Raw genomic sequence first — 13,220 nt, forward strand, 5'->3', positions numbered from 1 at the left:
CTCCCAAGGAATGAGCTCCTCTACTATGGGCAGAGGCTCTTCTTGAATGACGTGGATCACACCATCCTGAGTTCGTTGAGCCTTCCAAGCTTCCACCTTCACCATGTCAATGTAACACCTGCCAGAGACCAATTACTCACCTCTGACTTTCCCGACCTAATCTCCCACAGGGAATTTGATCTTCTGATGAAAAGTGAAGACTGCCGCCCGGAATTCGTGCAGTGTTGGTCTTCCTAAGATGACGTTATATGAGAACGACGAATCCACCACTATGAAGGTGCTCCTCCGCGTCCTCACCAAGGGCTCGCTATCCAAAGATATGGCTAGCTTGATCTGGCCCATGATTCATACTTCATTTTCAGTGAAGCCATATAATGAAATAGCCACGGGCTGGAATTCACTGGCGTCAATCTGCATGCTTTCGAACGCACTCTTGAATAGCACGTTGATGGAGCTTCCGATATCCATGAAAACTCTGGCCACACGACTGTTGGCAATGACGACCTTGATTATCAGGGCATCATCGTGTGGGAGCTCCGGCCCTCCAGATCTTGGGACCCAAAACTGATGATGGGCCCTGCGGCTTGCTCTCGGCTGCATCCGACAGTGTGTATCTCCAGGTGCTGCTCATGAGACTTCTGAGCCCTAGCAGAGTCTCCATCTGTGGGCCTCCCGGAGATCATGCCAATCTCGCGGATGACCACGTTTCCCTATTCTCTTCTTCCCGGGCTTCCCCGGGCTCTGGGTTGTGACCGGGCTGCTGATTTCCTTATCCTGCATTGTCGAGTTGGGGTCTACCAGGCTGACCTGCCCGGGCTTGTTGGATGGCCAGCATCCTCTGCTAAGCCCTGGGCGTGACCTCAGGTGGAGGCAGGCCCAGCTCAGTTGCGCGCCGAGAGTCTCGAGCGAACTGGAAGCAATCACTTGTGGCATGGGTGTGTGATCGATGGTAAGTGTAGTAGCGCAGCCCCCACGGTCCAGGCCTTAGGGCTTGGATAGCTGCCACACATGAAGCTGGCCTAGGATCCTGACCAGGAGCGAAGGGCGGTCGGACATCCCGGGCGCAAGGAAGAGGCTGAGCTGGTGGTTGGGGTGGCCTCTTCTCGAGCTTGTTAGTGGGGGTAGGTGCCTTGTTTGCTTTGCCTCGAGCAGCTTCAGCCTCCTCCACGTTCTTCATGGGATCTCGGATGAGATCTCGGAAGAACTCCCCTTCCACTAGTCCATGAGAAAAGGCGTTCATCAGTATTTCCGAGGTGGCAGATGGGGCGTCCTGCGCCACCTAGTTGAAGCGCTTGATGTAGCTCCTCAAGGGCTCAACTGACCCTTGCTTGAGTGTGAAGAGACAGTGATCTATCTTCTGGTACTTCCTGCTGCTAGCAAAGTGATGCAGGAAGACAGTTTTAAAATGATGGAAACAAGTGATGGACCTGTTCGGTAATCCATCAAACCATTTCTGTGCCGAGTCAGATAGAGTATTCAGAAACACTCGGCATTTAATAGCATCGCTATATTGATGTAACAACGCCACGTTTCGAAACTTGAGGAGATGGTCTTCCGGATCCTTACTGCCATCATACTCTCCAATGGTCGGGGGCTTGTACCATTCGGTAGTTTCTCCTCTAGTACCCTTGAAGAGAAGGGTGCTTGCTCGTCAGGTTCCCCCTGGGGCTCATCCCAGAGGACTATAACCTTTCCCTTCTTTGAGTCCCTAGGTGGGGAGCTTTCCTCCATAGAGGCATGTGGTTGCTCTTTCTTGTTATAACAGTCCGAGCCCTTGTAATAATAGTTTGGGTCAGGTTCCCAATAAAAATTTGGGGGGAACTCCTCGAGCGGTTTCCTCTTCAACCCTCTATCTGAGACATGAATCGGGTCCTTAGAAACTATTGGCATCTTGTATGGTCGCGAGGCCATGGTCTGTTTTTTGAAAGTCGCTCGTCTCTTAGCTTCCTTGAACAGCTCATACTCCCCTGTCGTCATGGTAACGTTGATTCATCCAGTCTTCTCCATCTTCACGCTCTAGAACAGGTGAAGAGATTCCCACAGACGGCGCCAAATTGATCCTGTCCAGAATCTGAGTCAGATGAAGGACAGGTGAGCTATTTCAGACATTGAGGAAGGGGCGACTGAGACACCTTTCTCGTATACGCTTTCAAAGATGGACTCCCAGGTGGTGCTGACGGACGATGATGACTGAGTCGGTGGTACCTAAGCTCTGCGCGCACTCAGACAAGCACATAGGCATTAGAGGCAAAAAATCAGGAAAAAAGTCCCTGCAGTAGGCCCTCCGACGCTCAAGTCAGGTACTTTTTCTCCAGAAAAACAATGTACGAAGAAGAAGGAAAGTAGAAGATAAGTGTGAATGTGCGAGAGAGCGTACCTGCGAAAGGGAGAGGACCTCCCCTTTTTATATGATAGTGCGCACCTTCTGGAGCCTGACTGGTGCCAGAGAATGTCAGGTGTCAGGACTTGTCGGGTGTTGGAGGACACGTGGCATCCTCCTGTAGACTGAAGGAAGGTTTCTTTCGTAGGTGACTGCAGACCGTTGAAATATTCCCTGACACCCAGCAGTTATTCTCTGACAATCGGTTATGATTCCCTGATCCTGTTGTCCTGTAGCATCTCCTGTCCCGACCGGGTATGAAATAGAGTAGCTCGGGATGATCAGTCAAGTATAACATCTAGCCTAAACCTCGGGAGCCGGACGATGTGGAAAGATTGTCCAAGGACCGATCGAAAGCTGACCGACCGGGAGTTTCTTCCAAGATAACTCTTCCTAGATATAACCAGGACGTGAAAGCTGAACCAGTCAGATACAGGTCAGGTATCACCCCGACCATCTACCAGGTCTTAGACCAAGGTATCTCAGATCTGGAGTCCTGGTCCATGAGAACCCACCCAAGAATTATGTTGCTGACGTCATCACCTAGCCCTACTTCCTCTTTCTATACTTGTTGACTGCCATGTCTCTTTAACCTATGACTGACACATCACCTTGACCTCTGACTGCCACGTCACCTTGACTTTTGACTACCACATCACCTTGACTTCTGACTACCACGTCCTCTTGACTTCTGCCTACCACATCACCTTCACTTCTGTCTGTCACATCCTTTTGACTTTTACCTACCCTATACTATTTATGGACCCCACTAGTTACCATCTCCTTACCTTGTTTAATTTATTCATCATAGTAATTAAGAATAACTTTTAAAATATTCATTCCATTTAAGAATCAATCATCTGATATTATTTCGAATCGACATTTTTTCAGCATGTATGAATCTTTCATTCAGGCTAAAGATGATCTATTCGATTTTATCAAGGACCATTTGAATAAATTTAAAAGTGTTTATAGCATGCGGCCTAACAGTTTCATATCCTATGTTTGTAATATCACTAAAGTAAAATATCTTACAATACATCTTATCTGAGAATTAACTTGTGAATTTTTTAAAAAGTATATGGGCACCTTGTCAATAGGCCATAATGAATTAGAAAACACGGAATCTGGACTTTTTGTAGATTGATTTTATTGCTAGGAGAGGTAACAAATTTGATAAATTTGATTGTACAGTGCCTAACAATCAATTTGGCTGAAAAAGAAAGTAACTTAAATTTGCGCACTCATACCGAATCAAAGAAAAAGAGCATATGATCTATTCAAAGACGGCGCAAAATGATCGGAGCGCCATGCTGAGGCTTCAAGGTTATAACAGTGTGCGGTGCGTGAATGTACGCCGGCGAGAGGTCGAACGAGAAGCGTCGAAGGATCAAGCACAACGCCAACTTGGCCTCGATCAAAGCGAAGTTCTGGCCGATGCAGATCCGGTGGCCGCCGCTGAAGGGGAAGAACGCGTTCTTCTCTGACGCCTTGGACACGCCTTCCGCGAATCTCTCCGGATTGAACTCCAGCACGTCTTTGCCCCAGTAGTCAGGGTCGTGGTGCATCTGGACCACGGACAAGACGAGCATGGCGCCGGGCGGGTAGACCACGTCCCCAATCTTCAGGCTCTTCAACACCTGCCGCTGAACCCCTAGCACCGGCGGGTACAGCCGCAGCACCTCGTAGAGAATCATAGTCACCTGCCATGTTAACTCGATTTCAGTCATTGATTTTGTAATTTAGGTAATTGGGAAATTTAATGTCGCGTCTCACGGTCTTCAATTGGCTCAATCCATCATAAGTTGGCTTCTCTTTTCCGAAAACTTGCAGAACCTCCTGCCGTGCTCGTTTTTGCCAATCTTGATGCATGCTCAGCACCACCATCGTCCATGTCATTAGCGCCGACGTCGTCTCTTGGCCTGCGAAGTAGAACAGCTTGCATTCGTCTATCATCTCGTCGGTGGTCAACCCGACGTCGCCGTACTCTCGGCGGTGTTGCAGATTAGACTCCAGCAACAAGCCCAGAACGTCGTCGTTCTTTGCGTCACCCGATCTCATGCTCTCCTCTCTCTTGCGGATGAGGCGCAGAAGAATTTCTCGCACCTCTTTATCGATCGCTTTCACTCTAGTGTTTGTTTTAGTGGGCAGATACCTATATATACCCATTGCATGGAAGATAATTACCAATCAGTAAATACATCATTAATTGATTCTGAATCAAAAGAAATCACGTTGTTATTGTAATCGGTGCTCACTTGTAACCTGGGATATGTGATTTTAACAGAGCACCGACGACGATATGAGCTTGCTCATCCTGAAGCTCGAAAATTTTCCTTCCTTCCATAAAGTTGCTGCCAAAAGCAGTCCGCGAAATGACATCTCCGGCCAAGCTCTGGAGGTCAACAAAAACATCTACCTCTTTCCCTGTCGTCCCTGCCATCATCTCCCATCGGTCAACCAGCTCATCGCAACAAGAAGAGAAAGCAGGCAACATCCTCTGCAAACGTGTAGACGACGACGGGCACACTATAAATCAAGTCGATAAAAATGACTGGATTGAAGCCATGGATCATCAGTAATAACCTTCAACTTCTCTAAATGGAAAGCTGGGTTCAAGATCTTGCGGTGTTTGGCCCATTTCTCGCCGTCAAGTTGCACCACGCCTCGAACAAGATATCTTATCATGTAGTTGAACTCCCCCTTCTCGATCTCGCCGGTCTTGTTGGCCAAAATCTCCCTCGTTTGATCCGGATCCGTGATCAGCACTCTTGGAAGCGGTCCCATCCAGTGGAAAGTCACCTTGTTCTCCTTTCCTGCATCAAAAATCCCAACTTTTGCATTAAAAACTCCAGTTACGTTTTTACACCAACGAACTGAAGAGGGAAAAAAGAAGTTAATTTCTGCCAACCGTAGGTCTCTGCCTCGCGGCTTAAGAAGTTGGAAGCGCGAGGGATGATATCGTGGGAGAAGGATGGCATGGGCTTGGAACAAGCCTCGGCATCGAACCGCGCGATGTCCTTGAGGTCGCCTCTAATGGGACGGTAGATGGTGCCCTTGAGGCCCTGCGATCGAAGAATGCGCTCGAGCCGCCGCGGCTGCCACAGCACCCAGTTCAGCATCCGAATTGCGGCCCAAGCCGCCAGCATCAGCGCAGCGACGCCACCGTAAAACACCAGCAAGGCCATTTGTGCACCGGCAGTTAACTGTGACAGACAAATTTTCAAGGGAGGATCGAATAGATTGGAGTCCTGAACGACGAATCGATGGCTGGCGGTGAATATATAGATTTTTAAACATGCTCCATCACTTGCCTTTTTGTCAGAGAAGAAGAGTGAAATACAGAGATAAAATAATTACTTTAATTTTATCATTGGATCGTTGGTCATATTTGTATAAATTGTTTAAAAGGTCTAGACAGTAATTCTAAATATGACATGTAATTATGAAAAATTATAAAATATATTCTATGGCAACACCGCCGTATTAACCAGCTGTTGAGGCGAAAAATAATTTAATACTTATGATGGTGGCATTCAATAATATAATTGCAATAGTTAATAGATATGGTATACAATTATATAATTAGAACAATTATTGGAGCAATTCGATACGACGCATGGTAAGCATTCGATATTATTTTCCACCATCTGTATTTGCGGTGGGGCGCTTCGCCTTCTGGAAGCAGCTCTTTGCCTTCTAGAAGCTATGGATATGTGGTGCGGCTTCTTTGCCTTCTAAAAAGAATGGATATGCTGTGCGGCCTCTTTGCCTTCTAGAAGCAATGGATATGGGGTAGGGCAGTAAGGCTCATCTGTGAAACCAATACATTTTGTTTTCTTAACGTTCAATAACTGAAATTTATTTTTTAAAAAATACAACCATTCTTATTGAGCGTGTCCTTCACGTGATATTATTTATCCCAAGTACCATCAATTTTATTTGATGATAAAATATACACATAAATTATGAGACATCCAACAAACCTTTTACACTAGTTCAAAATTATAGTAAGTCCTATTATTTATTAAGAAAAGATGGATCTGCCATCTCAGTGGCCCCTAGAACTGATCGCACTAATATAAAGAGAGGTTCAGATTGAATTTCTACGAGATTCAACCTCATACGTCCCACCGTACGCTGTACCTATGGGCTCCCTTGATGATTCAAAGTTTAGGGGACACTGAGGTTGCAGAGCCGTCTGAAAGTTGACTGATACAAAGTCACTGCAGCCGCCGGGGCGTCCACCACGCGGAGTGCAGCGCCATCGCTTTCATCCCATGCTTCACAGCGTCGCCATGTCTGCACTCCCTTGAGCAACCAATTCTTTGGGAGCGAAGGCGATTCTTATCTCGCTGCTTCGGCCTCTAATGATTTACCCGGTCGCCGTCGAAATTGGAAGTATGGCGACGGCACTTATGTGACAGATTGTGGCGTCATGGGGAGAAGCTTTCAGAAGCTCATTGGTGTTGTCGAATTTGCGTAGAGATAAATCCGAGGTTGCAATCAGTAGGTCTTTAATTTCTCATTTTTGTTATTTTGTTTTCCTTGTATCTACAAGATAAAATATTCTTATGTTATTCTTCCACAAAGTGACATATTCAAAGCCTATGCAGCAATTATTTAATGTGACAATCTACCACCAACTCGACTATCCGTGGGGACTCATAGAAATACCACGCAGCTTTATTTGAGCACCATGTTGAGGTTGCAGAGTGATGAGAGTCTTGGGCGCATGAACATACGATGGCGAGAGCTCGAAAGTGAAGCGTTGTAGGATCATACACAGTGCCAACTTGGCTTCCAGCATCGAAAAGTTTTGCCCGATGCAGATTCGAGGGCCACCACCGAAGGCAAGGAAGGCATAATTGTCATTCGATGCTTTTGAAATGCCGTCTTTAAATCGATCCGGGTTGAACTCTTTGGAGTCGTTACCCCATATGTCTGGGTCGTGCTGAGCGAAGATGAATAACAGTGCGATAATTACGCCTGGTGGGCACGTTATATCTCCGAGTTTTGTTGCCTTGGTCGTGTACCTGTGCACGAATAGAGCAGGGGGGTACAGCCTGAGAACCTCATAGAGAATCATTGTCACCTGTAGCATCAATTACAGCAGACGTTAATTTGAAGGGCTCCATTTGCTATGTGAGCAAATTTGGGATACTCACAATTTTAAGTTGGCCCAATCCATCAAAATCTGGTGTCTTCTCACCAAATACCTGAAGGACTTCTTCTCTAGCTCGAACCTGCCAGCTAGGATACATGCTCAGCATGACCATTGTCCATGTCAGCAAAACAGAGGTCGTCTCCTGCCCTGCGAAGTAGAATAACTTGCACTCTTCCATCACTTCATCCTTGGTCATCCCAGCATTCTTGTTCCCTTGTTCTTGATAGTACTTCATGTTGGATTCCATCAGCAATCCCAGCATGTCGCCATTGTGTGGTTTACCCAGTTTCATTTCTTCTTCTCTGTTCTTTATTATGCCTCCCAGAATTTCACGGATCTCTCTATCGATTGCTATTATTCTATTCTTCTTTCTAGTTGGAAGAAAGCTGCACACAATAAGGTAGACATTAGTCAGTCACTTCAGAAAATTTAGTTGCTTTATACCAACGCTAAACCACAGTAGTATATTGAGCATATTTGCTCTTTATCTGGCATCATTGTATGTCCTAACTACATTGGGTAACTAAACAACTGGACCAGTTGCAAAATGTTCTAGATTTTGCCATTTGGTTTCATGGAATTGCATCTGATGACCAAAGTCTCAAGGTGATTTAGGGCTGTTGAATTGTCAAGTGTCCAATCTTGCTTTGTTATGCCCGAGGTGGTGGATTTGGCTAACTAATCTCCTTGCATTGGGTTTGGATGTTGAGTGTTTTCTTACCAAAATCACAGTGACTGGATGTATGCTGTGGTAGATAAACAGATAGTCACACCTACAGAGAGGACTTCTGAAAGCAAGAGACTTCTGCTATTCTAGGATTACATTGGAGGCAGGTTGTGTGAGTCTGGAGTAGTTTTGGTTAATGAGGTGGCCTGATGGGTTTGTGATATGTAATCAGTTGCAGAATTTGTTTGCTTCATGTGGCTCGAGGATGACCCAGTTAGAAGAATTCAAATTTCAGAGCCATTGTGAGGATTTTCTTCAGTGAAGGAAGATGACTTTATGGTGCTAGCAAATAAGAGTTGGAGAGCAGAATCATTCTGGATCATTTTTTACAAGACCAATGAAGGAAAATGACTCTATGTTCATAGCAAAAAGAGTCAGTTAGCATAATCATTCCGACTTACATCAATTGATTTTCATTTCAGGCTGGGGTCTTTTTCATCCACACTAGTTGAAAGCATTTGCATATTCATATTCCTTGAATAAAAAGTGACTCCCAAGCTAATAGAAGAAACTAAACTTATGAATCAGATATTTATGGGATTAATACATAGACTTAAATAATGTGCTACCAATATTTAAACATAAAATCAGCGATTATTTACCAAATGATGTACCTAAAGTTTTAAAATAGCAAAAGGAAGCACTACAATTTGAAATTTATCAAAGGGGACACTTATTTTCCCAAATGTCACACTCCATCAAACTTGCTTCATTGGACTTATTATTTAAAAGTAATTGACAACCAATAGGATAAAAATCTAGGAAAAATATATGAACAAAGGGTCATCAAATTTTTGTTACCAAAAGTGTTTGACAGCAACCAAGTCAACTGGCATCACTTCCAATTGACTAACATAGTTGTCTAGTACCCTTGGCAAAAAGTGTTTGACAACCTTATAAGTCTCAAAATCAAGAAAAAAATATAAGCAAACTCAAGGACCCCAAGAATGTAAATGTGCATTTGACACATATTCCAGACCTCTACTAGTATAAAAAAAAATAAGCAAAAAGTGTTTGATGATCATAACACACTCAGAATCTTTAAAAAAAATGATCAAGAACAAACTTAAAGGACCCAAGAGTGAAACAATACCCATTTGACAGAATTATAAGGTTTAAAATTTGAAAGGAAAAAAAACATAGATAGGCTCTGGGAATTTCAAGAGTGCAAAAGTTCTCATTTGAAACCATCAAGCACTTTGACCAAAATGTTTGATGCCAACTAATCGACTAGAGTCAGTTCCAAATGACTGACCTTACTTCCAATTGACTGCTCGGTTAATTGATGGTTTCAGAGATAACGACTGTAATGAAATGGATTGAATGGAGGTTAGAAAATAAGCGAGCTCTTTGGTAAATTCAAAAGTAATGATGCGCCCTTTGGTATAACTAGGATATTTGGTAAATTACCGTAAAACAATAAAAGATTAACTTATAAAGGGTAAATTAATATTTACAAAAAAAAAGGCAAACATGAGATTACTAAGAACCTCACCACAGATCTGTTATTTGACATTAAAAATCTCATCATTAGGAAATTAGATTCACGAGTTCAGAGATCTAAACAATGATTGAGATTTTTCTTTTGTGAGCATTACTTATAGTTGACTAAAGATGATCATGTACTTATAATTTGGAATTTGAGCCTTAGCTATAAATGGAGTCAATTGTGACCCTCTAATTTAGTATCACATTATAAGTAATAAACTAGCAAATGAAGTTTACAGACTGAGATGTCTATTACTATTAACTTAAGCTAAAGGATCTTGTCTAAATGGTTGAGTTGAAGGGAATAATAAGTCAGTTATTCATTTAGGCAAGTTGTGGCATGTTATATACAATGATAACCAGCAATGACCATGAAAAAACTGTAAAATAACTCATGTGAATGTGATTCATTTCTCAAGGCTAAGATAGCATTTAGCAGAAGCTTAGTCAATGAAGAGGTGGTGAGGAGATCTATAATCACCTAATAATATCTCATAGTGATGGGTTGTGCTTGAACCAATCCAATACATCAGACACCACAGTCTTTCAGCTAAATAAACTCAGTTGAAAGTGGATTAGAAAAAGAAGAAAAATGGTTGAGTTGAAGGGAATAATAAGTCAGTTATTCATTTAGGCAAGTTGTGGCATGTTATATACAATGATAACCAGCAATGACCATGAAAAAACTGTAAAATAACTCATGTGAATGTGATTCATTTCTCAAGGCTAAGATAGCATCTAGCAGAAGCTTAGTCAATGAAGAGGTGGTGAGGAGATCTATAATCACCTAATAATATCTCATAGTGATGGGTTGTGCTTGAACCAATCCAATACATCAGACACCACAGTCTTTCAGCTAAATAAACTCAGTTGAAAGTGGATTAGAAAAAGAAGAAAAATGACCTGTATCCCGGGATGAACAGATTTTGAGAAACCTGGACTAGGAGTTCACCCTGCTCTGTTTGCAACTGGTGAATCCGTTTTCCCAGTTCATAGCTGCTACCAAAAGCTGCTCGAGAAATGGCATCCACAGTGAGGCTATGGAACTCAGGCAAAGCATCTATCTCACACCACCCCTCGGAACCCAGCTTTCTTTCCCATCTGCTCACCATTTCACTGGCACACGCGAAAAATGCGGGCAACATACCCTGCAAATAACAAGGAAAAGGTGCACATAAAAACGTCATCTTCCATAGGAAGCAAGAAAATGAGAATCAAGCAACAAGCAAATATGATAACCTTCAACTTCTCCAAGCTGAAAGCAGGGTTTAGAATTTTTCTGTGCTTGAACCACTTATCCCCGTCATAGGAAGCAAGTCCTTTGATGAAATACTTCCCAAATGGGTTCATACTCGGCCTTTCGAATTCACGAAACTTGGAAGAAAGCACCTCTTTGATCAGATCGGGGTCCATAACGTTCACTCGGGGCATAGGTCCAACCCAATTAAACGATATTTTACCTGTGTAATCGCATGAGCAACACTAAGCCCATCCATCAAGACTCAATTTATGAGCAAGCACAACGTAGTAATCAAAGAAAGACGCGGAGCTTGCCGTATTGGCGATAGTGGCGATGGAAGACAGGAAGGAGGCGAGGGATGATGTCGTGGGAGTGCAAGGGCATGGGCTTGGCGCGCACCTCTTGGAGGAGCCGGTTGTTTTCCTTGACGTCGCCGAAGGGGAAGCGGTAGGGGCTACCGTCGAGGCCCTGCGCTCGGAGTGCGCGCTCAAGCCGCCGGGGCTCCCGCCACGCCCAGTTCAACGTCCGGACGATCCAAACGACGAGCAGAACCGTGGCCGCGCCCCATGCCAAGCTCCACAGAACCGTCATTCCCAACGCCCTAAATCTGCCCCCAATCCAAGAGTCTAAGGTGATGATGTCTAGATGCTTTATAACTGCGAACAGCTGATAGGCCTCCTGGTCGCGATGGAGTGCAGATGGGTGACCTCATCGATTACGTCACACATTTTGGAGTTATATGCTGCCTGGAGCGTATCGTCGAATAATTAATTACAAGATAGACATTGGCGCCTGCCTTCTAGAAGAGGAAGAAGATGCAAGAGCTTGAATTAGAAACATTTTATATCGGGCTGCGTTAGACCCACTGCGACCCAGTACCTACCAAATTCTTCATCTCTCTCTTTCTCTTTTTCTCTCAATCAGGGCTGTGCCAGACCCATGACGGAAAGAACCGGATACACATGGTGGGTCAGCCATTTAATAGAGTGAGACGGGATGGACCAACCATCATCTCGACGGATTAGTAAATTTCCAACCTAATTCAATTAAAAATAAATTATGAATTTTGATTATAAATGAATCAAATGTTCGTGAATAAATTTGGTATTCGACTTAATAAAAATTTATTTATATTCGTTCAATATACATAAGATTAATTAAATAAGCAAGTTTGAACAGTCGTTAAACTAAACAAACAAGCTTGAATACATATATATTCAACTCGTTAACGTTCGTGAACAACGTTCATGAATAATGTTCACGAACCATATCATTAATAAAACTCTTTTCAATATGCTAAATAAATATTAAAATAAAATAAAACAAACAACTAAGTTTAAATTATCAAGTTCAATAACCAATCAAACAATTAAACAAACTTGAATTTAGAGCTCAATAACATCTAAACAAATTAAACTTGAACCAAGCTCAAGCTAAACTTGAATTGAGAGCTCGATAACATCTAAACAAGTCAAACTCAAGCTCAAGCCAAGCTTCAAACAAATTGAAGCTCATAAAAAATAAACCAAACAATATTTGAATAATCATTTCAAAAGCTTGATTCATTTTAAACTCGGCTCGGCTCGGCTCGGCTCGCTTACCTTAACAAATAAGCTTGAACACCCCAAAAATCATCTTGACTCGTTTACAACCCTATGCAGATTAGACAGAATTAAAAAAAGACTTATGGTAAGCTTGGATTGACTTGTGAATTACTTATCCAACCAAGAATTATTCAATTCATGAAGTAAAATGAACTTAACACCTATTACTCAAAAAAAAAAAAAAAAACTATCAAATTAAAACAGCTTACAATGAATATGGTTATAAAGAAATCTAGTAGCCCTCAAATCCCAATTGTATCAATTAAAAGAGCAGCAAGTGAGCTCTCAATTCAGTTCTCATAAATATGAGAGAAGTGCTAAAGCATCGTAATGACCGTTCATGGTGCATAAGTGACTGTTTTTAGTATTTTCTCAATCTTGAACCAATCTAAGTCTGTCGCAAGCTGATTCATGCAAGTCGCGAGCCCAAGTGGATCGGCCTCTTGTACCTATCTCTATTATTAATCCAACTCACTTAAATTATTTAGTGAAACAGACAAATTGGACGGATCCAATTTAAATGGACAGTTTTGCTTTCAATTGTCGCGTCAGTACTACTGCTCTTACGAGTATTATTGACAACAGCTGATTGGTAAATTTTACCCGACATATCA

The 13,220-nt window shown here is 42.9% G+C and overlaps 2 protein-coding genes across 2 annotated transcripts; both read right to left on the reverse strand.

The window, feature by feature from the left end:
* Positions 1-3,660: 3,660 nt before the first annotated feature.
* On the reverse strand, positions 3,661-5,560 carry LOC121973545 (cytochrome P450 72A15-like). The gene is made up of 5 exons (XM_042524953.1): positions 5,292-5,560; positions 4,967-5,196; positions 4,639-4,880; positions 4,157-4,535; positions 3,661-4,083 (listed from the first exon to the last, which is right to left on the reverse strand). The coding sequence occupies exons 1-5, from the start codon at positions 5,527-5,529 to the stop codon at positions 3,661-3,663; spliced, it is 1,512 nt and encodes a 503-aa protein (XP_042380887.1). The 5' UTR covers positions 5,530-5,560.
* A 1,375-nt stretch (positions 5,561-6,935) lies between these two features.
* On the reverse strand, positions 6,936-11,646 carry LOC121970532 (cytochrome P450 72A397-like). Its single transcript, XM_042521307.1, has 5 exons — positions 11,317-11,646; positions 11,002-11,222; positions 10,666-10,910; positions 7,549-7,933; positions 6,936-7,475 (listed from the first exon to the last, which is right to left on the reverse strand). Exons 1-5 carry the CDS (start codon positions 11,591-11,593, stop codon positions 7,032-7,034), a joined length of 1,572 nt encoding a protein of 523 aa, XP_042377241.1. The 5' UTR covers positions 11,594-11,646; the 3' UTR covers positions 6,936-7,031.
* Between the last annotated feature and the right edge of the window lie 1,574 nt (positions 11,647-13,220).

The sequence above is a fragment of the Zingiber officinale genome, chromosome 4A (genome assembly GCF_018446385.1).
Source record: "Zingiber officinale cultivar Zhangliang chromosome 4A, Zo_v1.1, whole genome shotgun sequence".
NCBI lineage: Eukaryota > Viridiplantae > Streptophyta > Magnoliopsida > Zingiberales > Zingiberaceae > Zingiber > Zingiber officinale.